Source organism: Centroberyx affinis, unplaced genomic scaffold (assembly GCF_046629955.1).
Source record: "Centroberyx affinis isolate AG114_WGS23_722 - 3 ecotype Tasmania unplaced genomic scaffold, CSIRO-AGI_Caff_v1 ptg000428l_1, whole genome shotgun sequence".
Lineage (NCBI taxonomy): Eukaryota > Metazoa > Chordata > Actinopteri > Beryciformes > Berycidae > Centroberyx > Centroberyx affinis.
Window position 1 is genome coordinate 250,769 of NW_027279092.1, and position 23,460 is coordinate 274,228.

Here is a 23,460-nt window from a genome sequence, read left to right on the forward strand (position 1 = left end):
CAGTCACGTCATGAGGTATATTCTTGCAAGGCACATTTACAAATCAACACACAAACAACTAAAATAAAGTGGACTATACATGTACAACTCTATTTTCCAGAGAATACAGATTACAGATGTCAGTGAATGAGAGAGTCAGCTGTCCAGGGTGATCTTAACTGCTCATCTAATTGCTATCATTATGAGAGTGCTAGCTGTCTTAATGGAGTGTGATCATGCTTGTGAGTAATACGGTTTGAAAGATGAGCTGGAGGCAAGAGCTGCATCATCTTGAGACTGTGTGAATATGTTGCTCTGACGCCCCGCATTAACAGGCCATTAGATTCATTACTCAGTACACCTTTATTGTGAACGGATGGAGAATTTGCAGAGGCACGAAGTAAACAGCAGTGGCCGCGGCCTAATGAACAGGGCGGACGAGGCACTGATGAAGACTTTGGTGCCAATCCTGGATGGGCTAATTCTGGTGACTGGCCTGGTGGGCCACTCCTTGGTCATCACTATTCTGGCCGGTAGGAAGAGGAAAGACGGTCAACCTCCCCACGGCACAGACACCTTGCTGCTGGCTCTGAGCACTGCGGACCTGTTGCTGCTGCTCTGCCTGCCTTTCCACACCTCTGCCATCGCCCTGGGCTGCTGGCCTTTCGGCAGCTTCCTGTGCAAGGCCATCAGCTTCCTGGGTGTGGCCTGTTCGGCCGCCTCAGTCTTCACCCTGGCAGCTTTGGCTGTGTCACGCTACCTGACAGTGGTACACCCCACCTGGGCCTACCGTTCTCGAATGCGGCGTCGCATAAAGCTGACTGTAGCTCTGCTGTGGCTCCCTGCCTCGGCCCTGGCGGCTCCCCAGTTTGCCATCCGCACAGTTAGTGTGTCCAGTGCTGTGTACTGCTTCGCCTTCCTGTCCGACTTCAGCCAGCTGGTCTACAGCACCGCCCTCTTCTTGTTCGCCTTCGCCCTACCACTGGGCGTCATCGTGCTGATGTATGCCAAGATCTACTGTTTTCTTCGCCACGCGCGGCTGCTGGGCAGCGCCCCCCAGCTGGAACGCTACCAGAGCCAGGTCACTCAAACTTCTGCTCTCCTAGTCCTGGTCTTCACTCTCCTCTGGCTGCCCTCCTACGCTCTCATGTTCACCTTCATTGGAGGAACTATAGAGGGCACGCCAGGTTACCGTTCCATCGCCATCCTGGCCAGGCTATTGGCATCCTCTGCAGCAGTAGTAAACCCAGTTCTCTATGTCTTTATGTCCCAGAAGTTTAGACGGGAGTTACTGGAGCTGGGGAGGGAGCGCTGGGCATGGTGCAAGAGCTGTCTGATTGGTTGCCCTCATATGGTGGGCAGGGACACGGTACAGCCCTTTGAGCTGGACACGACCTCAGAGAGAGGGCAAAACTGACACTAGGGCCACTGGGGAGACACTGCTACCTCAGTTACTCCTGGAGCTAAAACACTCTTCTAACCCCACTGTCATCAACTAATTTTTCCAGTGGAATAAATGCTGTACTAGGGGGATGGAAAACTGACTGTAGAGAACCAGTGTGAAAAACTAGGCATCATTTTTGAGAATTGTTCTAAACACTAACCTCAATGTAAGATCAATAAACACAATAACCCCACGTACTTTCCTTGTTTCCCTGTCTTTCCTGTCAAAGATTTAATGTTTTAAATATTGCTTGCTAAGAACAACTCTGGTCCAGGGCTTTTAAATCCAATGTTTTTCTGGATGGGGTTCAAGAACCTGCTCTTGAATCATTAAAGAGAGTGGGATTTAAAAGACACTTCAGCATGAAAACAACAAGCAAAAAGCACTGAGAATCCAAGTGAGTGTGTGTGTGTGTGTTTGTGAGTGTGTGTGTGTGTGTCTCTGTGTGTGTTCTTCAAGCGACAGCCCTAAGTGATGCCGCTCTCCTCTAGTTGAGAGGCTCCAGCTGTGTGTTCATTACAGTGGTTCACTCAGGGGTCTTTGTGTTGTCAACCTGCGTGATGATGGCTGTTTACAGCGTAGAGGGGGCAGGGGACAACACTCAATTATTAATGAGAAGATAAGAGATGGTACCACTAGTCAACACAGCTGAAGTATAGCTGGACAGAGTGGAGAAAGACAGACAGTTTAGGTGGAGAGATGTGGTGTAGAGATCACTGATGCACAGCTGTGTTTGCTTACTGGACTTCTGTGGATTTGTTGAGCTAATTATTGACCGATTGACATGTGACTGATGACTTGATACTCACTGTCCACCACAATCTTGCGGTCTGTGCCATCGTCGTTGATCTGCTGGATGTTGCCAAAGTGGATGTCGCTGAAGAAGATGCGGTTGGATCCCTTCCCTCCGCCCCCATGGTAATCAAAGCTGAGGGCGATGACGTTCTTCATGTGGTCAGGGTCTTCGAAGGGCTTGATCGGCGCGTTCAGGTTCGTCTCATCCGATAGGTGGATGCTCTTCAGAATGGTACGCTCCGAGTACAGCAGGTAGCCGTCGTAGTCACGGCAACTGCTGTTGTCCTCGGCCAGCATGCCGTGAGCGCAGGCGCAGGTGCGTTCCCCGTTGCCACGATAAAGACACAGCTGTTCACAACCACCGTTGTTGTCTTTGCAGATGTTGGTGCCTGGGGAGAATTTGACAAGTTGTTTATGTGGTAAGCTGTTAAACAAATAATTAGCCTGGTTAAACACTGAATTTTGTTGATTCCTGGGGTGCTGATTAAGTTGGATGGTGAGAGTTTTCATTGGTATGTGTGTGTGTGTGTGTGTGTGTGTTCCTACCTTGCTGCCTGGCTCTGTTGAAAACCTTGATGTCTTTCAGCTGTACACCGATGCCAGTCCTGAGCTGGACAGAGTCTGTAGCGTTGTCTTTGTTGCCTCTCTTGATGGAGCCATTGGCATGAGTCCTGGAAGAGAGAACAAAAGAGAACAACACTGTCAGCCCATTTACAACAAGATATAATATGAAATCTTACAAATGACTCACATGCTGTTGTGCAATTAGAAATTAGGGATGGATAGTTTAGATAGCTGGAAAAAAAGGCTGATTGAAGTAATGAATAAAGAACAGCTGAATAGCTAACTGACCTATCACTCCAATAGATGTATTCCTCAAAGACAGAAACAGCAAACATGTCCATGTTGTTGTTTGCCAGTACCAGCTCCCTGTTCTCTCCAGTCTCCAGGTTGATGCGTTCAATCTTGTCTGTCCTGGCATCGCACCAGTACAGCAGACCCTCCTGTGGACACAATCCAGACGTCAGACAAGATAAGATCTTTCAAGAAAGGTCATACTTTCAAAATGCAAATTAGGCAAAACTAGCTAAGCAATTTCAGGAAAAAATAACTAAGTTTTGGGATATTGACCCATTGGTCAACAACTCCAAGCTAACACTTTAGCATACACTATGTTGAGTAATTGTGGGCGAGTAGCATTAGCAAAAAAATAGAACTTGTGGCAGCTCTAAAGGCTTTGTAGCGCAAAACTGCATAGTGGACAAATAACATGGTTGCTCACTTGAAATATTTCCAAAAATAACCTGTGGCTACATCAGCTATAAAGTTAATGATATTTCATTTTTAAAATTTATGAATCATTGGCCGTCCTGGTGGCTCAGTGGTCTAATATATATATAGTATATATCTACAGGTCGTATAATAAAAAACACTAACACGTTTTAGTACTATAATATGGTCAGCCTACTTACTTTGGTTAATGTTAATTGCATACAATCACTTAACACAGTGTTGGCCTATGCTAAAGTGTTAGCATGGAGCACCAGAGCAGAACAATCTATTGGGGATACATGTATGAGTCTGCCATCTATGTTCTTACCCTTGAAAGGTAAGTTTAAACTCAGTGTATTCATTTAAACTAGACATGGTGACAAAATACTGACAAATGTGTGTGGGAAGGAAGTGGTATGGTGTCAGTTGTGATCCAGACCTGGTAGTCGATGGAGATGCCATTGGGCCAGCTGATGCTAACATTGACCAAGACCAACCTCTGGGTGCCGTCCAACCGAGAGCGCTCGATACGAGGGTACTGACCCCATTCAGTCCAGAACAGATACCTACACAGAGGGACAGGCACGAGGCAGCGATTTAAAAATACGTTTTAGGAGGAAGAAGAAAAATATATAGTGCCGAAGCTACAACAACACAATTTGGGTACCGTATGACAACACTGATATAGGAGGCATAATTCAACCCTTGACCACGAGCCTTACCCTTTCACTGGGTGGACAGTGATGGCGCGGGGCTTGTCCAGGCCCTGGGAAATGACCACATAGCGGAAGGAGCCATTCAATCTGGCCACCTCGATCACATCAAAGCCTTGGTCTGTCCAGTAAATATTCCCTATAAAAGAAGAAGGATGTAAATCAACTATGTGGTCCTTTGGCTATGATTTATACATACAGTGCATTAGCAGTGGTACAGTGTGTGCACGCTGGATAGAATTAATGTATGCTTTGACTAGACCTGCTATCCAGTCGACAGTGATGCCCTCCACCCTGCCGATGCCGTTAGTAACCACGTCTTCTCTCCATGTCTGATCTCTCTTTGCCCTGCTGATGGTGCTTAGGCCCATGTCCACCCAGTAGATGGTGTCGTTCTCTGAAAAAGGCAGAGGCCATTAGTGTCATCCTATAAATAGTGCTTCACTGGAATAACGACAGCTATAAAATGCCTCTCAGGAGAGGCCTTCTCGTTACTGCTGTCCCTCGGTGTCGCTCACCGGCATGGAAGTCGATGCCAACAGCCAGAGAGGTGCCAGACACCGGCACCAGGGCATCAGACTTGTCCGCTGGGTCCAGTGGAATTCCTCTGATTCCCTCATGGACAGAGTAAAGCAGGAAAGATCCCATACCTGCTCAGAGACAGAATAACAGGTTTTTGTATTAGGATATACCGAGTACATCTACTGTATGCGTGACCGTAGCTGTGAAGCAGTGGTAGTGTCTTACCCTCACAGGACTGCTGTCCAGTCTTGAGGCTGTATCCAGCGGTACACATGCAGGACCAGGTGGTGGGCGAGGTGGGCAGACACAGCTGGGAGCAGCCTCCATTGTTGTTATTGCACAGGTTGATACCTTCCACTAAGAACGAGAGAGGGCAAATCAGTTAGACCCTGAGAAAATCAGTCCTGAGTTGAGATATATTTGCAAATAAGCTCTTTTTCATTTTGCTTGCTTTAACCTGCTTGGAGCACAAAACAGGTTGATTTTACATTGGCATCAGGGCAATTTCATTATTCAAGTAAGTGATCAATCACAAAAGTATTCTAAATTGACTTTCCAAAACTTCTAATACTATCCTGTTATTGTCTAGATTTGTGGACACTCATTGTAGAGTCTTACCCAGGGAACCTCCCTCATCCAGCACCTACAGGCTAAAACAAGCAATGAAAAGTACATGCAGATGCTATTTGACCCTCCTCTGACAGAAACCACAAGTAAAACACTGTTACTTCAATAGCATTTCTTCTCAGTGTTTTAACATTTGTTTCTTACCTTTTTGCTCATCCTCATCATATATCCTCATGTGCATCATGGGGGAGGTGTTGTTTCGCAGCACCTTCCAGTTCCCCCCGTCCTTCTTGTCACAGGTTCCTATCTGGTCAGTTCCCTGGTCTGCCCACCACAGCTTGTCTCCTAAAGGCAGGGAAATGTTGTCAGCTGTTATCTGCTAACATGGCATGAAACCTAATATGTAATTTTGAGATTACAGTAATACAGTGTTAAATTCGCTCAAAGACACTACAAACTCTCATCTTGCACATCAGAGAAGGTGTTGAAAATATGCTTTCCTCCTTACCCATAATGGCCAGTGCAGTAGCCTTTGTCAGTTTGCCCTTAGCCCCCTCCAGGACCTCCAGTTTAGATCCATCCAGGTCACAGCGGCAGATAGTGCTGTTCCCTGAGCTGATCCAGTACAGTTGCTCATTTTTATAGTCAATAGAGAGGCCTGGGTGGACAGAATCAATAGATAATTAATGCATAACAAACTTTTTTTTTTTTTACTATTTGCTCACTCTATGACTCTGCATTATATTTTAAAAGATATTCAGTATTATTTGGAGTCAATCATTTGCTTGCAGAGGTAGGGGTTCAGCCACTCACCTACTGGTCCTTTCTGATTGGTGAAGAGTGTGGTGTGGTTGCTACCATCCATGTTAGCCATGCTAATGTTATCTCCATCCGTCCAGTATAGCTTCCTGGGGAGGGATATGCATGGTATGACAGATTAGTGATAGAAGGAGAGGGGTTGTGGATGAAAAGCTAAAATCTCTCCGCTGTGTGCTGTTCTGTCGAAACGATGGGCTTCTCAGCTGACCTGTGCCTGAGACAGCAGAGAGCCAGAGCTGGGCCAGGCCACCCTTCCCCCTTTGCATTTGCTGCATCTACACTTCCAGAGCATAAAGCGCATAGTGTTCAGGGCCCAGTATGTTCCTCCTACAACAGCCACAATTGGGCAAGTTCTGTCTGTCATGACTGAGCTTACAACACCTTCCCCTCATGGGCAGGAGTCGGGCCCTCTGCCCTCTCCTCTCTGCTCTTCTTACCTCAGAGCTGGGGAAAGAGGGAGTGAAGAAATCTGCGGCTACTGCCAGTACAGAGGAGAGAAGTGTTAAGAAGCCAGAGAATGATCTCTTGAAAACCTTACCTAAAGTGTACTCTTCTGAAGTGAAAGCAACAATAGGTGCTTTTGAATTTATGTTTGATGACCTTTGATGATTATGGCTTTAAGTTTGAATAAAATCTATTAGAAAGTGTGGGTTGAGCAAGGTATTTGTTAATCACACAGTAACCTAAGGGGTTAGAGAAATTTGAGGACTTTCCTAACAGCATAGGCTAAGAGGAGGAAATTGTGTAATCCTTAAAGTTGGTAGAGAGAGTTTCCAGTTTGTCAACCTCAGTGAAATATGCTCACAATATAGTAATTATCTTGTTGTCGTTCCTCCTGACTTGCCCTCATAGAAACCTTTACATCATTTGATGTGATCTGAGTGTCAACCAAATGTGTGAACACGCAGTTTTGCCCAGACATGTTTCAGATGTAAAGGAAAATAACAAAAGAGCACAAGGCAGGAAGGGGAATTCACATCTGGAATTCAATGCAGCCCCAACTAACTGGAGATAACACTCACCCCAGTATAGGGTGCATGACCAGACAGTGGGGCTTGTCCAGGCCCTGGATGACAGCATTCTTGAAAGAGCCATCCAGTCTGGCCACATTGATCTGCTTCTTATTGGCATCATAGCTGGTCCAGAAGAGGTTCCTGGACACCCAGTCTACTGCCAGTCCATGGGCGTTGGGGAGGTCTGGGAAATGTCAAAACCACAAAGAAAGGATTAGGGTTGAATGAAAATCCTCCATCTCCAAAAAGTAAACTTTTCTGGACTTTGGACAAAAAAACCAACTTATTTTTAGATTGATTATTATGTATTTTTGAGACTATACTATGGGATTTGAAGAGTTTCTTGGGCTGAAACATGCTCTCAAATTATTGAGATAAATACAAATTTAATTGAAAAAAAAAAAAAAAAAAAAAAAAAACAGACGCCATTTTCCAACAGAGATTCCTGGGATTGTTCTCACCAGCAGACACAACAGTCTCCACCCCAGTGCCATTAATGAAGGCTCTCTTGATGGTCTGGGTGCGGACGTCTGACCAGTAGATGCGATGCTCCACAGCATCATAGTCCACCACCGTCACGTTGTCTATGTCCGGCACGGTGAAGGAGATGATGTAGTTATAGTAGGGGTTGTCGATGTCCACACCCCGAATCTCGATCTGACGAGCGTAAAGGAGGAACTTGCGGGACTCTGGAGAAGAGAAGATAGCAGACACAAACACAGACAGTAAGAAAGATTTGAATCACTTCTGTTAAATTTCAATAACTTTTTTATTAATGGAATGAATATCTAAGTAATCTCCGAATGAGAAGGAGGAGAGGTAAAAGAGAGAAGGAGGCGGACGGCAAACAGACAGAGAAAGATTTGAATCATTTCTGTTGAATTTCAATAACTTCTCATTGCTGGAAGGAATATCTAAGAGCTCTACAAATACAGTTTCGTGACTAACACTAATCTCACCTGCGAGTACTTCTTAGTTCTAAGAAAGGTTTTGTGATAAGGCTTAGAGCTGAAGAGAAGGCTCTGTGGTGCCAACAGCGCGGCTCCGTTTCATTCTTCCCGACCACCAGAGGCAGCGCTTAACACTGGATATTATCCAATGTCGCACACATGCAGGTCGAGTGTTTATACCGACAAAGTCACGTAGGACCTAGGATGACATGGGGCAGCAATGCTCTCGCTTGTATATATAAACCTATGTTATCCTGAAGTTTGTCCCTTCTATCTTCTTACAGGCAAATTATGATTACAGGAGTAAAGACTAAAGTAAAGAAAGTGCAGACTCCTCCTTTAGTAGCCCCGTAAGCAAAAGATTGGCACCTCTGTTTGGATCCGAGGAGGTACAGGCACAGGAGGGACAAAATGTCCAGCCAGGGACTCCTCGCCCTCTGGCCTCAAAGGAGCAGGGAGTATTTAACCGGGGGCAATCTCCTGGGACTCCCCTCACATCAGGAGGTGGTGATAACAGTCAATCCAGAAATCATAGAACCATAGTTATATCTGTAACTCTCTATTTGAGTGGCGGATGTGACCCAGTTCTGAGTAGAGCCCCAGTTTGGCTAGAGCTCTACTCTACTCCCTGATAATGCCCATGTTAATGAGGAATGCATCAGAGGACCTCTAATCCAATTATCCTCACATCTACACTGCAGAGATGAGGATTGTTCTGTCGACTGCTAAACATCGAGATAGGAACATGAGGATGAGAGCGCACACACACTCGCACGTACACACACACACACACACCAATTCCCAAAGCTACCCCTCTAAAACTATCATGAACCCCACTCATGAAATCACACCGCAATAAATGAAGACTTTAGCACATATTACTTATGACAGTCTTTGATATGGAATGAAATGGAAATTAAATTAAAGAAGGCTGCGTGGCGCAAACAGAGGAGATGTAATCAGATCTGCTTTCATGAGAGATGACAGCCAATGACGCTGATGTCAGGCGCGCGAGCGGAGCGCACCGTACCAGTCATGACAGTCCTGAGAGAGGATTCCAGCAAAGAAAGAGCCTGTCCTTTGCTCTTCAAAAACATGGATTATGTATGACAGCAATGTGTGTGTGTGTGTGTGTGTGTGTATATATATATGAGTGTCAGCATCTGTTGTGTCATTACCTTTGCAGGTGCGTTTGTCAGGCTGCAGCTTCATGAGGTGTGGGCAGGCACAGGAGAAGGTCTTGTTGAAGTTGATGAGACACAGGTGGGAGCAGGGGCTGGAGGCACAAGGGTTGGGAGCTGTGAGAGAGAGAGTGAGAGAGAGAGAGAGAGAGAGAGAGAGAGAGAGAGAGAGAGAGAGAGAGAGAGAGAGAGAGAGAGAGAGAGAGAGAGAGAGAGAGAGATGAGGTGTTTCCTTTAAGGCTCACAGTATTTTTTATAAACTGCACTGAATATCATATTTTCAAAAAGCTTTTCCCTGAGCTTGACTAAAAAAAGCATGCAGAGAATACATTCTTATACAAGACTAAGCCGGTAGTTTAATGTGAGACAGCAGTTCAAGGCTATCACACTAATTCTGAAATGATGGAGTCCTTGGGTATTTTCTCACTGGATGTATTGGACCTCTCCATCAATGGGCTCATGGAGAGTGAGAGCCAGGCAGAGTGTAGAAAAGACTCAGTCTACCAGACTTGTCAGACACAGCTTATTCCCCCGTCACTGTCATGGGAATTGGTCGGAGCTGTCAATCAACAAGACTGTGAGATCTCTCTTTTCCTGCCTCCAATCACAATACCCAGTGCCTCTCTGCTGCCCACACACCCTTGGGACCCCATAGCCAATGGCTACCAAACATCAAGGTGACAGTACAATGTGACAGCATACTGCGAAACAGTTGTGACAACCTTATCGCCATCTTGTCAATCACATGCGTGTCTGTGAGATCAACACATGACATTTAAGCCACAGGAGGAGGGTTTTATTCGTACCAAACTACTGGGAGACGCTGAACAGTGAGGTGGCCTTTTGATCAACAAGGCAGCAGGATGTGTCCAAATTGCTGCCAGTGTGAAGAGACAACACGTCTCCCAGCGCTAAAAGGTCAGCTGTCTTTGGGGAATTGGAGTCGTGAATCTACGCGGTCAGCAGTGAACTGTGAGCTCTTCACCGCTGCCCTTTGAGTTAAAGCGCTATGCCCGAATCAGCCAGCCATGCTGACAGCCAGAGGTAAACGTGAGATATGGGTGCTTGGGTGCTAGCATTTACGCGTCTGTATATGTGTGTGACCTACCCTGGGGCTGTCTGGACGGGTGGTAAACCTGCAGGTCAAATGGCTGTGTGTTGGTGCGCTGGACTACGGTGACGTTGTTCCCTGTCCATTTGTTGGCTTTGGCCAGGGTGTTGGTTCTCCAGTCGGTCCAGTAGACCTCCCCGCCGTACATGGTGACAGCAAACGGGTGGGACAGGTACTCATGACCCCGCAAAACTTCAATCAGCCCAGTACCGTCGTACAGAGCAGAGTAGATAGCATCCGACCTGGAGAAGCAGTAGGGTAGAGATAAGTATAGCAGCAGCAATGTGTACATAGGCTTAGGTATGTGTGTCAGATCATGTATGAAATTTTACATAAGCAGTTCACATCTGCTGTGTTTCTTGAAAAGATACATAGAATGAACAGTGTATAATGGTAAGCAAAGAAAGGGAAAGCGAGATGGAGAGTGAGCGAGTGGGTGAGGTAATGAGTGAGCGAGTGGGTGGTTGCAGTGCGATGAGAGCACTCTGTGTATTGTTTCAGTGACTAGTGGCAAATGCTACCTGGCATCGATCCAGACAATGCGTCTCTCCATGTAATCTACAGTGAGTCCGTTGGGCCAGCCGCCGCTGCCTGTCTCCCTGTGGATGGTGCGCCTGCCTTCCCCGCTCATAGATGCTGCCTCAATCCTGGGCAGACTGGCGTCCCAATCGGTCCAGAAGAGAATACTGCAGACGGAAAACAAAGGATGTGAATAGGGGTTTAACGGACGTGTACAGTAGTCAATTGATGGACTACTTTCTAATCAAGAACATCATAGCCAGTAGACAAAGGAATAAGTTATAAGTAAGGATGGGATGATATGCTAATCTCACAATACAATTCGATACACAATATGGGATTACTGGGGGTACTACTGAATTTCAATATATATTGTCTGATCCCTAGTTATAAGATTGCCAACTCTCTAATTTTCTAAAAGGGTGAACACAGTTGTAGATTTTCTACTTCTGTGTTTCTTACCCATCACGGGGGTCCAAGGCGATGGCTCGGGGGTGCTCCACCTCCCCAGCCAGCAGGGTGGTTCTCATGGTCCCATCCAGCTTGGCCACCTCGATCTGGTCCAGATTGCTCTCCACCCAGTAGATGTTCCCTGCTATCCAGTCCACAGCCAGGCCCTCAGGGGTCGCCAACCCATACTGGATCACCACCTCAAAACTGGTCAGGGCTGAGGGCGGGGCAGGGAAGAGGGGCGACTTTAAACTAGGATTGTGTGCTCAGTATTTCAGTGATTGTTTATTTACACATTGGACAGTTGAACAGCTTCAGCAGTTTTAAATAAAGGGACATTATTATGAGATGCTATTATGTAGCATTCCGACAGCACTAAAGCCCCTTTGTTAGCGGTGTTTTGCTTAAAAACACCACTAACAAATAGAAAAATTCCAATTCCCCAATAAAAAATAAGTGACAAAAAAACAATAGCTGGTGTAATGCAGCTTGCGGAATGCCTCGCCTCATGTCACTTTGACCAGCGTGAACAAATCTCCAGCCAGCACACATGTTTCGCTGCAACAAACCCCTGACAAACACTGAATTGTTTAGAATTCTTTACTCTTATGGAATCCGTCAGAGCATAGCACGCACCGCTGTGCATGTCAGTGTGGTTTCTACCAACACTATCTTCCCAACCCCACTTCTAAGAAAACAAGCCTCTGTAACACCATATCTCTCTCCCCTTTTCTCTCTCTCTCTCTCTTATTTCCCAGAAACAACTGGCTCCCATGCAAACTAAGTGCAAACCCAAGTGTGTGATCATCTCTGGCTGAGGAGGATCAGACAAGTTCTTCACAAGGCCTTCCAGCAGTAATTAGAGGGAGAGGGATAGGCACTCTTCACAGTTTGCTTATTGGAATGCTGTAGTCGGGGCTGCCTTTATTGGGGGGGCTGTGGAGGCAGTCTTTGTTAAGCTGTTGGCAGTCCTCAGCACTCAGTGTATGCCCACAGCTCCGAAGATGCTGAAATGTCTTCAATAAGAAGCAGCAGGAGCTGATCTATGAGTTGGGCACAAAGTCTCTGCTGAGGAGCCCTGTTTTTATGGTGGAGTTGGAGGGCTGGGAACTGGAACTGCAGTGTTGTGCCTCCTACGCTACATCTCTGTTTGGCTGCAGTCACGCACAGCGAGTGCTGAGACAAATGGGAAGAGACAAAGCCTTCCGTGTGCCCCCTAAGTGCTGTGCTGGGAACACAACCTTGATTGGCAAGGAGACCTGGGGTTTTGAGGCAGGAAAGGCCAGACATGACCTGGGAGATTTAGTCAGGGTCACAAACAAACCGCTGCTGACCACAAATGCTTTTTAAAAAAATTGCTTAGCTGGAGCATATTTTCTGGGGCATGCACAGTCAAAAACCCAACCATTATCCTTTTTCTCTCAGAGGGAACAATCCACTTTACTGCTTTAATTTTACTTATAAAAAGACTATATTGAAAATTCATCCTATTATTATATGAAATGAGAGAGGCTTAAGTGGCCCTGTAGTCTACCACCCCCATGTATCCTGCATAACCTGTAGTTAGAGGACGCTACAGTAGCTAGCTGTCTCACCTCCATTTTCAGACAGTTTCCCACGGTAGATCTTGTCCTCCACCACGTCAGTCCAGTACAGGGTGCTCTGGTTGAGGTGGAAGTCCAGGGCGATGGTGTTCCTCAGGCCCGGTACCAACACACTGAACTCCCCCTTGTGGAGCTCAATCCTCCTGATCTCATGGCGGTTAGAGAAGATGATGAAGGGCTTGAAGGGATCTGAGGGCAAAGAATTTGTACCCAGAGGTGGTTTTAGTGGTTAAATCTCTCACCACTGGATCCACACAAACCCCTGCTGGTCTGGGATCAAATCCTGCCAGAACCTTCTCAGCGTTGTCTCCCCCTCTCTGTCCCTTTCCTACTATCTAATTGAAAAGAAATACTGAGGGGAGACATGTACTGCCCACTTTTTGTTAAAAATATATATATTAGTATATATATTATATATTACTACTTCTGTAGTACAATGAAAAAAACTTATGTTCTCCATCTGACGTGCAAAAGGTCTCTTTACCAAATCCAAACCTCAACCCCGCTCCCATCCTTTTCCTCACCAGCGCTCTTGCAGCTCTCCATGTCCGCCTCCAGCTCCCATCCTTCATAGCAGGAGCACTTGACGCTGGATTTCTCCTGCTCACACTTCTGGCTACACTTGAGGTGTTTGGCGCAGAAGCTCTGGATCTGACAGGTCTTGTTGTCGGCTCCCAGCTCCATGCCCAGGGGGCAAGAACACATGAAGCCTTCTCCGGGAATGATGCTGCAGTTGTGGCTACAGCCGCCGTTGTCCAACGAGCACAGGTCTGCGGAGAAGAAACAGAGGGGAGATACAGCTAGTTATGTTTTGAATATCACTATAGAAGGTACATGATGAAAGAACCAGGAGGACTGACATCCTCATGTGTCGCGGTTTGAGTCAGGTGAAGGAAATGAGATTGAGAGTGACAGGTGTGTGAGTGTGTGTAAGAGTGCTTTACCGCAAAGTTTCTCGTCAGAGCCGTCGGGACAATCGTCAGTGCCGTCACACAGCTTCTCAGCGGGCAGACAGATGGAGTCGTTGGTAGCGCACACGTGGTGAGACAACTTACACACCAACGCCTCACAGTTGTCCTCATCTGAGTTGTCCTCGCAGTCGCTGTCGCCATCACACACCCAGGCCTTGCTGATGCAGCGGGCTGAGGGGGCCAGAGGATACAGGCCTTAAGCATTACATCTCAATAAAGTCATATAGACAATCCATTTTTAAACTATTTATCTCTTTAATTTATTTGTCCCAACATAACACCATTTCCATCCACTGTCAGCAAAGCTCATCACTCCTGACCCCTGGTAAATTGACCTGATGAAACATCCTCACCAGAGTCCCTGCAGCTGAACTTGACCGCCGGGTCACACATGTGGGTGACGCCCTCGCAGTTGTTCTCATCGCTCAGGTCCATGCAGTCGGTGTCCCCGTCACAGCGCCAGCGCATGGGAATGCACAGGCCGTCCATCCGACACTGGAACTCATCTACATGACATCCGCCTGGAGGACGAGTGGCTGGAGAGAAAACGGGAAGCGAGAATATGATAGTCAGCCAACAGCAGAGATGGAGAACGCAGCTTAGCCAGCGTCGGTGGAGCAACAAAACACAAGGCACCGTCAGCAACTAACAAATAACAGACTGGTTGGTTGCACAGGAAGAGAATCACAACTAGCAAACAGGAATGAGACGGACCACACACAGTTAGCCAAAATCTAAGAGGAGCGCCACTGAGAGGCGAAAGAATAGACATCATTGTAGTCATTAATTGGTGTGTAGGTACACTGGGACACTGAGTTAACTACCTGACACGGGGCCAAGTCAAACAACAATGACAAGCAGCCAGTTCTGATGTCCACACAGCTCATTGACTAATGTCACAGGCAGATTAAAGGCACCGCTGAGGATGTGGTATAACGACCTGTCATCCCTTCATGGCAAAGTCAGCACTTGGCATGGCTGAAGCAGGAAATGGGCCTGGGACATTTACAATACAATATGTGGGAGGGTAAGGCAATAGTATTGCTTTTTTTCCACAGCTAATGACTTCCAGACGGAAGCCCAGTGTGCCCACAAACACACACACACACACACACACACACACACACACACACACACACACACACACACACACAGCACAGATCGCTCATTAGACCAACAGGTCATGCTGGGTCCAGAGTTGTGTGCTGGGACTCGCCAGGCATGGGCTGAGAATCTGCCTGGACCAAGCAGTACGTACACCATCAGAACACACACAGTATACACGAGTTGATATGTTTCTAAATTTTTATACACACTTCTCCCATTTCAAGGAAGACAGGCCAACTGCAAAGCAATGCAAACCTCTTTGAGACCTAATCAAAAGCAGAAGAAAGAGTGGGGCGCCCCAGTGGCTCAACCGGTGGAGCGCGTACCATTAAGGCTAAGTCCTTAATCTGCAGTGACATGGGTTGAATCCGGCCTGTGCCCTTTGCTGCATGTCATCCCCTCTTCTCTTTCTTGTCCCTCTCTCTACTGTGACTAATGAAGCAGAAATGCCCAAAATAAAGCTAAAAAAAAAAAAAAAGCAGAAGAAAGAGTGACATATGGGAGACAGGAAAGAGCGGTCGAAGAGGATCCTGACCTGACCTCTGGCACAGCTGTGGCCAAACTCTGTCTCTGTCACGGTTAACCAACACAACTGTGAACCTCCCACAGCAGCCCATCATAGGCCAGCAGCTATTTTTACCTCTCAACATGAACATTCATATCACTGCAGCAGTGTCAAAACATCTGTCCCATTTGCACAAGCCTAAGGAAGAAATTCATTGTTGTGTGTGGCTGTGTTTAAAACAGGCTCAAATCTCATCTAACCACAAAGCATAAACATGTCCTGTAGCACAGCAACACAGAGGATGTGTTTTAAATGATAACTGGAAGTTAGAGGGCAGGCAGAGGCATGCAGAGCAGAAGAAAACAGGGCTGGGAGGAAGTAGCGCCAGTCTGCGTTTTGACAACCTCTCGACAACTCCAAACAGCAACATATAAACATTGTGAAATACAATACACACATAATGTGATGACAGCGAGACTCAGGTACAACTGGCAAAAATATAAAGCAACGGCAAATATACTGTCTAGTGTCAACTGTCTTCCTTTTATAGAGCTGTAATTTAAGACACGGCACAAACACAATCTTTGTCTACACAAGCATTGGGGGAGGGGAGACAACGCCTTAGCAATATAAAGCCTATGACAGTGCCATTTCAGGCTGGTTGGCACAGTATTGTTCCTCACCCTGGTTGGTGCAGTTGGCGTGGGTCTCGTCGCTGTAGTCTCCACAGTCATTGTCGCCGTCACAGGTCCAGTATTCTGGGATGCAGCGGCCACTGTTACACTTGAACTGGACACTGGAGCAGGAATGGCTGCAGCCTGCCTCGTCACTGTTATCCCCACAGTCGTTGTCTGAACATGGGAAGACACACACACACACACACAGGTGATTTTGCTGTTTTACTTTGCATTCAAACACAGCTTCATGGAAGGAGAAGGAAGCCTCAGACGGCGTCACTCACCATTGTCACAGCGCCAGTTGACGTTGATGCAGCGGCCATTGGCGCAGGTGAACTGGGTCAGAGGGAAGCAGGTTGGGTAGGCTGGGGAAGGAGGCAAGAGAGGAGGCTTAAAATAAGATGAACACACTAACATTTGTCATTTCAAAACCAAACCATGTGCCATTCAAACAAAAGCAACAATGGAAAGTAAAGTAAAGACCCACCACAGGAGTCTGGTTCATCAGAGCGGTCACCGCAGTCATCATCTAGGTCACAGGTCCAGGAGATGGGGATGCAGCGGCCACTGGCACAGTGAAACTGGTTGGGCGGGCATGTGCGGGCTGATGGGGGGAGCAGGACTAAGAAGGTTTAGTGTTGTAAAACGTCCTGCCTTACTCCTGACTCATTCAAACTAGCAGTAAATACACTGCTATTAAAGAAGCCCAGCCTCGTCCTTAAAGGTCTGACAAATTACAGATGAATTTACAATCTTCCTTCCTCTAATGCTAAAAAAATAGTTGTAGCTCACAAAGCAGTGCACTCACTTTATCTCTATTAATTCAAACATTATCTATAGCCTCCTTCAATTTGGCTTCAGGCCTCAGTACAGCAGCTTTAATAAAAGTAACAAATGCTATTATCCAAGGACCAGTGCTCTCAACCCAGTCTCACTGATTCAACTGCAGCCTTTGATACTGTTGATCAATGCATCCTCCTGGACTGTTTGCAAAATCTTGTTGACATCCACAGTACTGATCTTAACTGGTTTCGCTCATAACTAACAGATCCCAACTTGTCCACCTGTTCACAGGTTTATTAGTCTGACGTTCCTCAGTGTTTAGTTCATCCTCAGTGTTCATAACCCTTGGTCCTCTCCTCTCTCAACCTGCATGCTCTCTCTGAAGTCATATTATCAGTAACTAGAAGGCACTGAACACTGAACAAATCTCCAACTTGCTGTTACACCCAATGACATCATTCCTATTACTTAAATTTTATGTTAAATCGACTGACCCTGCAAACTTACCCTTAGGATTTGGAATCAAGTCTCCATCTCTGCTAGTTTCATAGTTATGGCTAAAAAATGTTTATCATCTAACAGTGGAAATGCCAGATCTGGATCACGACCAAAATCAAATCAATTGTTCCTTGGCCCAAGGCCTATCTGTCCACAAAATTTCAAAGAAGTGTGTTTATTGGTTTTTGAGATATCCTACTGTCAGACAGACAGACAGACAAACAAACAAACAGCAGTGAAGACTGAAATGCTCACTCTCTAGGCCCTAAGCGACAAAAAACTTTTTTCATACCAGAGCAGGTGGTGTTGGATTCATCCTCATCATTGCCACAGTCATTGTCCCCGTCACACAGCCAGCGCAGGGGGATGCAGCGGTTGTTCTGGCATTTGAATCGGTCAGTAGGGCAGGTGTGCTGGTCTGGGGAGAGAAACACCAAGCAAACACCATCACCTCTTTTTCCAAGACCTGTTTATGTCGTTTCTTGTTTTCTAAGTATTAGAAAATACAGTGAGAGAGAAAAGCTGTGGCAGATAGAGGATAACCTGCGACAAATGGGCCGAATTGGAACGTACCACATTGTGAGTACATGCCATGTGTCTTAGCCCACTGAGCTAACAAAACACTACGATAATTGGTTTTCTAATGCTCTTCTGTATTTGATATTGTACCATTTAGCCGGCCAAATGACTCTGGCATCCTCTAAAAATGTCACATCAAATCAAGTATAAAAAAGGGAAGAACATTCAAGACAAAAACGAGTCCCTGGTGTTCACTATCTCCTGATGAAGAGAAAGCTGGCCAGTGAAATTATAGCCACATTACACCGCATGGAAAGAGACAATCTTGGAAACTACAGTTAGCGCTCTGTCGGCTCTTGTTAGCTTGCGCTCTTAAACAGAATTTGTTTATCTATGTGTTGCTGCGTAACCATGGTGATGACGTGGCACACTCACGGCAGAGCTCGGGGGCCTCGTCACTGTTGTCCAGACAGTCGTTGTCCCCGTCGCACTTCCAGCGCTCTTGGATGCAGCGGTTGTTCTTACAGGCAAACTCCCCAGGCTGGCACTGAGGCGGGGGCACGTAGGAGGGGTTGGCTGGAGAGGAGAGCCGGGGCAGGAGGAGAAACAGAGGGGTTATTGAGAAACGGGCTGAACGGCAAAACACAACAAAGCTTTGTGGTGCGTAGGTCAGCTTTGGTATCTTTTGTAGTTACGACAATATTGGTGGAGGTTCTTTGAAAGTTTTCCCCAGATTTGGCAAAGATGGTGAGTGTAGAATTCAAATGGAAAGTGCAGTCCAGTATTCTTCAACGGACTCAGCTCCTGCTGAGTAATGAATTTTCCATAACTTCCCAGATCGATCTTTGGTGAACCCTTCTACTGGTGACGCTGCTAAGTACCTTTGCAGGTGACATTATCGACGTCCAGGATTTGGTCGTCAGCGCAGCCACAGGACCTGCCGTCGGGAATAGCAAGGCACAGACTGCTGCAGCCACCGTTGTTGACTCGGCACGCATTGGAACCTAGAAAACAAAGACAAACCGAGGAGACAGGTAGTTCAACAGCTGATCAAACACTTGGAAGGGCAAAACACAGGATATTTAATATACTTATCATATACTGATACTTGTCGTGAGGTGAGAATAAATGAGAAGACATACCTTGCTGCTGGTGTGCATCATACACCCTGATCTCAAAGATGGGTGGCCTCTCGTTGCGGAGCAAGGTGACCGTCTTGGTGGCCTGGTCCAGTTTGTAGATGCTGCCGCCGCGGTACTCATTCCAGAACAGAAATTGTTTGTAATGGCACAAGCCAAAGGCGTGGTTAAGTTCCGGTCCCTCATACACCATCTGGCCACCAATCAGGAAACAGCACACTCAGTGAGAGGGGTCAGGTCTCAAAACATTACCTCAGTGTCACCTGTGTCCCAGTAAACCAAAGATACTTAAATTGCAAGAAACTATGAAAATCTAAAGTTATAGCTCAAACGTTGGGATTGACCTTTTTTTTTTTTTTTTTTTTTTAAATCAGAATAATTTGGAGTGGTATATCCTTCACCAACTGTGAATATACTACTCCCTAAATATATTCCCCCTAAATATATTCACTACCAACCTTACGCGCAGTGGTGTTGAGGTAAACCATCTCTATACGGTCGTAGTAAGCATCCACCCAGTAGAGGATTCCCTGGGGAATGTCCAGACTCAAGCCGTTAGGCCACAGCACCGTCTTGCTGGTCAGGAACACTTGGTGGTGGGAACCGTCCATCCAAGCTTTCTTGATCTTCCCTCTGTTGCTCTCCGTGGGATCCTCTTCCCAGTCTGTCCAGTACATCCATCTGGAAGAGAGGGACAGAGATGTCATCACATTCAAAAGGCTTATGAGAAGAAGTGGCTTTGACTTCTGATGCTGTTTGATAGAACGTCTCACAACAAAATAGAGGAAGGAATACCCAAAAATGCTTTGAAAACTCCTATAGATATACACACAAAGACATACCAACACACCAACATAGCTGAGTATAACAAAAATCTACAGTGCAAGTACACAAGTAAAAGTGACATTTGAACACAAACTCTCTTCTCCCATCATACAGGCTGCACTCCGCAGCACCCAAACATTATCAATATTAATACTAAATAACCAATAACTTTCTAAGAGAATATCATAGATTAAAATATCAATATTTGCACAAACTCTTCTAAAAGCAAAAGCCTATCTTGATCTATAGTAGCTATTAGTGTTAATGGTTTATCTCTGGGCTGTAATATAGTAGTCCAAATGACTTGTCTAAAGGACTGAATGAATGACTGGGAAAAATACACCACTAATGCTGGTCATTTCTCAAATGATGGTTTGATGCACTGCCTGTCCCCCCCAGTGTCTCACCCATGCTGGGGGTCCACTACAATGGCACGGGGGTGAGTCATCTTGCCCTCGATGAGCGTCTTGCGGGTCTGAGAGGCCTTCTCCAGCCTGGCCACACTGATAGTCTTCTTAGGGCCATCGTCTGTCCAGTACAGATTACCTCCCATCCAGTCCACCGCTATACCCTCTACTGTGTGGATACCTGGGACAAGGAAGAGAGGAGAGATTAAAAAACGTTTTGGAGGATGGATGGCTTGATGGATGAATAACTTTACTGAATTCTTTTCAGACAGAAATAGCCAGGATGTGGTTATAGAGTAACCCTTGCGTCTGCTATCCTATGCAAACCTATCATTCCATCCTTACCTTCCTTCAGTATAGTGTCTCTCTCTGTGCCGTCTATCTTCTGTCGGCCAATGATGTAGCTGGTAGCATCAGCAAAGTAGATGAATTCGCTGGCAGCGTGGAAATCCAGAGCTCGGGGGTTCATCAGGTTCTCAATGGGAATCATGTACTCATCAGGCACCTTGGCGTTCATGTCCATGCCCCTGATGATTCCAGGACGACCCTTACCATACACCAAGAACAACTCATGGTCCGGTTCTGCCGAGGGAAAAGAAATCCTCATTGCATCAGTGTCACTTTTTATCATCACTGTCACCATCATCACATCACAATCATCAATACATTGCTGAAATAAGAGTAAGGGCTCGTCTTTGTCATATCTAGTCCAGCCCTCATCTACCATACTCACTCTTGCAGGATTTGCCATCGCTGCCTAGGCTGAATCCAGAGCGGCAGCGGCAGGTACGAGTCTTGTGGCTGTTGCCCAGCAGACAGATGTCAGAGCAGCCTCCAGCCTTCCCAAACTGGTCCAGGGCGCATGCATGGCTGCGCACTGGGTGAGGAGAGAGGGGCACGAAAACAATGTGACACAGTTACACAACGGCATACCGCAGATAAATCAGAATTGTCCTGAATGGTATCAATGGACATGGATGAGACGAAGCACACAAGGGAGGAACCAGTGAAATTGGTGCAAAGTGAGTAGGGCTGAAAGATATTGACAAAAAAATCAAACTGCAATTATTTGACAGATTATTTCAATTGTGATTTAATCTGTGATTCATATCATCACACGTTTTTCTTGTCATAAATTCTTTAGAACTTATAAATTGTTTAAAGAAAGGGATTTTGTTAATAAAAATAGATGTCAGTGTGCAGGATTTACTGAGTTTGAGTATGATGAAAGGTTTTCACCAATATTGTACTTGATTTATGGACCAAAAATTACCCAGAGCCCTAAAATACCTTATTTAGAAATCCATTTTGGACACCTCTCTCTCTTAAGCAATTAATTGCAGCCTCTGCGATTTGGAAAATGCAGAAGTTCATATTGCGATTTCAATTTTTTTTCTTGATTCAGCTCTAAAAGTGAGTGAATAAATGAGTGAGTTGCTGAGCTTGGAACCAGCGGGTATGGCTATAACCCATATCAAATGGACTTTTTCCAGTCGGTGCTGGTTGGTGCCAGGCTGTGCCCGTCCTGGGTGTGTACCTGGAGGTTGGCGGCGCTGGTGGTACACGTGCAGGGCGGCGCCCCGGTCCACCCGCGCCACCACCTGGAAGTCCGAGCTGTTGAAGCGGTTAACTCGGATCACGCTGGTCTTGGGGTTGAGGTTGCCTTCGTCGGAGTTGGTGGCATACAGGTAGTTCTCAAATACAGTCAAGCCATATAGATGCTCAATCTGAAGGGCACAGAAACAACACAGGAGCAAAGTTTGAAAGTTGTGTTGAGTTTAATCAAAGTAAGTAATACTCTGAGAACTGACGTTATTAATAAAACAGCTCATAGCGGATGACTAATGGCTTGTATAATATTGTTTGTGTACACATTTCTATCTTGCATGCTGCTTGGCAAAATCTGCACGTTGGACCTTTCCTCCCAAACCATTAATCAGCATAAAACAGATTCTGATAGGTCCTAAAAATGTGAAGAAATCTCTGAACAACTGAGAGGGAGAGAAAGACAGACAGACACAGAGAGAGAGAGAGAGAAAGAGAGAGAGAGAGACAGACAGAGAGAGATAGAGAGAGAGAGAGAGAAAGAGAGAGAGAGAGAGAGAGAGAGAGATGGAGAAAGAAAGAGAGAGAGCATGTTTGTGTAAACTTGGCACAGGGCGGCATGGTGGCTCAACTTCCCATCTGCTGTTAAACAGAGAGAGGCTTTAGTTTTATAAGGGTCTGTTCTGTGGAACTCTCCTCTACTGTCAGAAAGATGTATGGGCTGGGATCATATTAACCCCCCCCTCCCCCACACACCCACCCACCCCACCCCCCGCACCACTGCAGTCCTGATTTCATTAAGATCATTACTCCACTATAAGCCTGAGCCAAGCTTCGCTAAGGCCAGACTAATATGTTTAGAGAGGCACTAGCCAGGAACATCACACACTCTTTAAGTAATATCAATCAAGGCAATAAAAAGGACTTATCCCCCTGGAGGGACCGACTCTTTTTGCCTAGATGTACAGGAGGACAACTGGAACAAAAAAAAAAAAAGAACAGTACAGTCTCAAAATATGATGAGAGTAAATCAGTGATGAGACAGATTTGAATAACAGATGTTCTGCGTTATGGCAGGGAAGACTGGGAAGTCAAAGGGGACGCTGGGTTTATTGCTGTTTGGGAGGGGCCCAAGAGCTCAAATCTTTAAAGTAAGCTGAACAAACAGGAGTATGTATCATTAGGTGTATGTGTGTGTGTGTTTGTGTGCATTGGTGTTTCTGTGTTCATCCATCTAGCCATCCATCCATCCCTCCTTCCATCCTCACCAGCAGGCCCTGGATGATGGTGTGTCGGTTCTTGCCCTCGTAGTCCACCACCTCTATGTAGTCCAGGTAGGCGTCGGCCCAGTACACCAGCCGGTTGACCAGGTCCAAGGTAATACCGTGGGGGAACACGATCTTACTGTCCACCAGCTTGGTGCGGTTCTGACCGTCCATGTCACAGCGCTCCACCCTGGGCGTGGAGCCGTAGTCTGTGAAGAACACTTTGCTGTAGCGAGAGAGGCGGAGAAAACAAGATGGATGTTAAGGTGGACAGGAGAGA

At 46.3% G+C, this 23,460-nt stretch overlaps 2 protein-coding genes across 2 annotated transcripts in view; one reads left to right on the forward strand and one right to left on the reverse strand.

Annotated features, from left to right (window-relative positions):
• The window catches only part of LOC139642038 (low-density lipoprotein receptor-related protein 1-like), an 88,217-nt gene that overhangs the window by 24,087 nt on the left and 40,670 nt on the right, over window positions 1–23,460 (reverse strand). Inside the window, exons 8-41 of the mRNA XM_071516734.1 lie at window positions 23,184–23,406; window positions 21,908–22,097; window positions 21,104–21,247; window positions 20,716–20,952; window positions 20,371–20,551; window positions 19,597–19,819; window positions 19,142–19,331; window positions 18,881–19,003; window positions 18,435–18,575; window positions 17,773–17,898; window positions 16,687–16,803; window positions 16,484–16,564; window positions 16,206–16,373; window positions 14,264–14,446; window positions 13,884–14,081; window positions 13,464–13,709; window positions 12,931–13,128; window positions 11,348–11,552; window positions 10,888–11,052; window positions 10,364–10,608; window positions 9,253–9,372; window positions 7,586–7,813; window positions 7,134–7,308; window positions 6,106–6,200; window positions 5,801–5,950; window positions 5,497–5,637; window positions 4,951–5,076; window positions 4,722–4,853; window positions 4,466–4,600; window positions 4,213–4,342; window positions 3,930–4,056; window positions 3,071–3,222; window positions 2,765–2,889; window positions 2,233–2,607 (exon numbers count right to left, since the gene is read on the reverse strand). Coding sequence (XP_071372835.1) covers window positions 2,233–2,607; window positions 2,765–2,889; window positions 3,071–3,222; window positions 3,930–4,056; window positions 4,213–4,342; window positions 4,466–4,600; window positions 4,722–4,853; window positions 4,951–5,076; window positions 5,497–5,637; window positions 5,801–5,950; window positions 6,106–6,200; window positions 7,134–7,308; window positions 7,586–7,813; window positions 9,253–9,372; window positions 10,364–10,608; window positions 10,888–11,052; window positions 11,348–11,552; window positions 12,931–13,128; window positions 13,464–13,709; window positions 13,884–14,081; window positions 14,264–14,446; window positions 16,206–16,373; window positions 16,484–16,564; window positions 16,687–16,803; window positions 17,773–17,898; window positions 18,435–18,575; window positions 18,881–19,003; window positions 19,142–19,331; window positions 19,597–19,819; window positions 20,371–20,551; window positions 20,716–20,952; window positions 21,104–21,247; window positions 21,908–22,097; window positions 23,184–23,406 — 5,795 coding nt within the window. The remainder of the gene's footprint in view (window positions 1–2,232; window positions 2,608–2,764; window positions 2,890–3,070; window positions 3,223–3,929; window positions 4,057–4,212; window positions 4,343–4,465; window positions 4,601–4,721; window positions 4,854–4,950; window positions 5,077–5,496; window positions 5,638–5,800; window positions 5,951–6,105; window positions 6,201–7,133; window positions 7,309–7,585; window positions 7,814–9,252; window positions 9,373–10,363; window positions 10,609–10,887; window positions 11,053–11,347; window positions 11,553–12,930; window positions 13,129–13,463; window positions 13,710–13,883; window positions 14,082–14,263; window positions 14,447–16,205; window positions 16,374–16,483; window positions 16,565–16,686; window positions 16,804–17,772; window positions 17,899–18,434; window positions 18,576–18,880; window positions 19,004–19,141; window positions 19,332–19,596; window positions 19,820–20,370; window positions 20,552–20,715; window positions 20,953–21,103; window positions 21,248–21,907; window positions 22,098–23,183; window positions 23,407–23,460) is intronic.
• LOC139642040 (galanin receptor type 1) lies at window positions 356–1,396 on the forward strand. Its single transcript, XM_071516740.1, has one exon. The coding sequence runs from the start codon at window positions 356–358 to the stop codon at window positions 1,394–1,396; it is 1,041 nt and encodes a 346-aa protein (XP_071372841.1).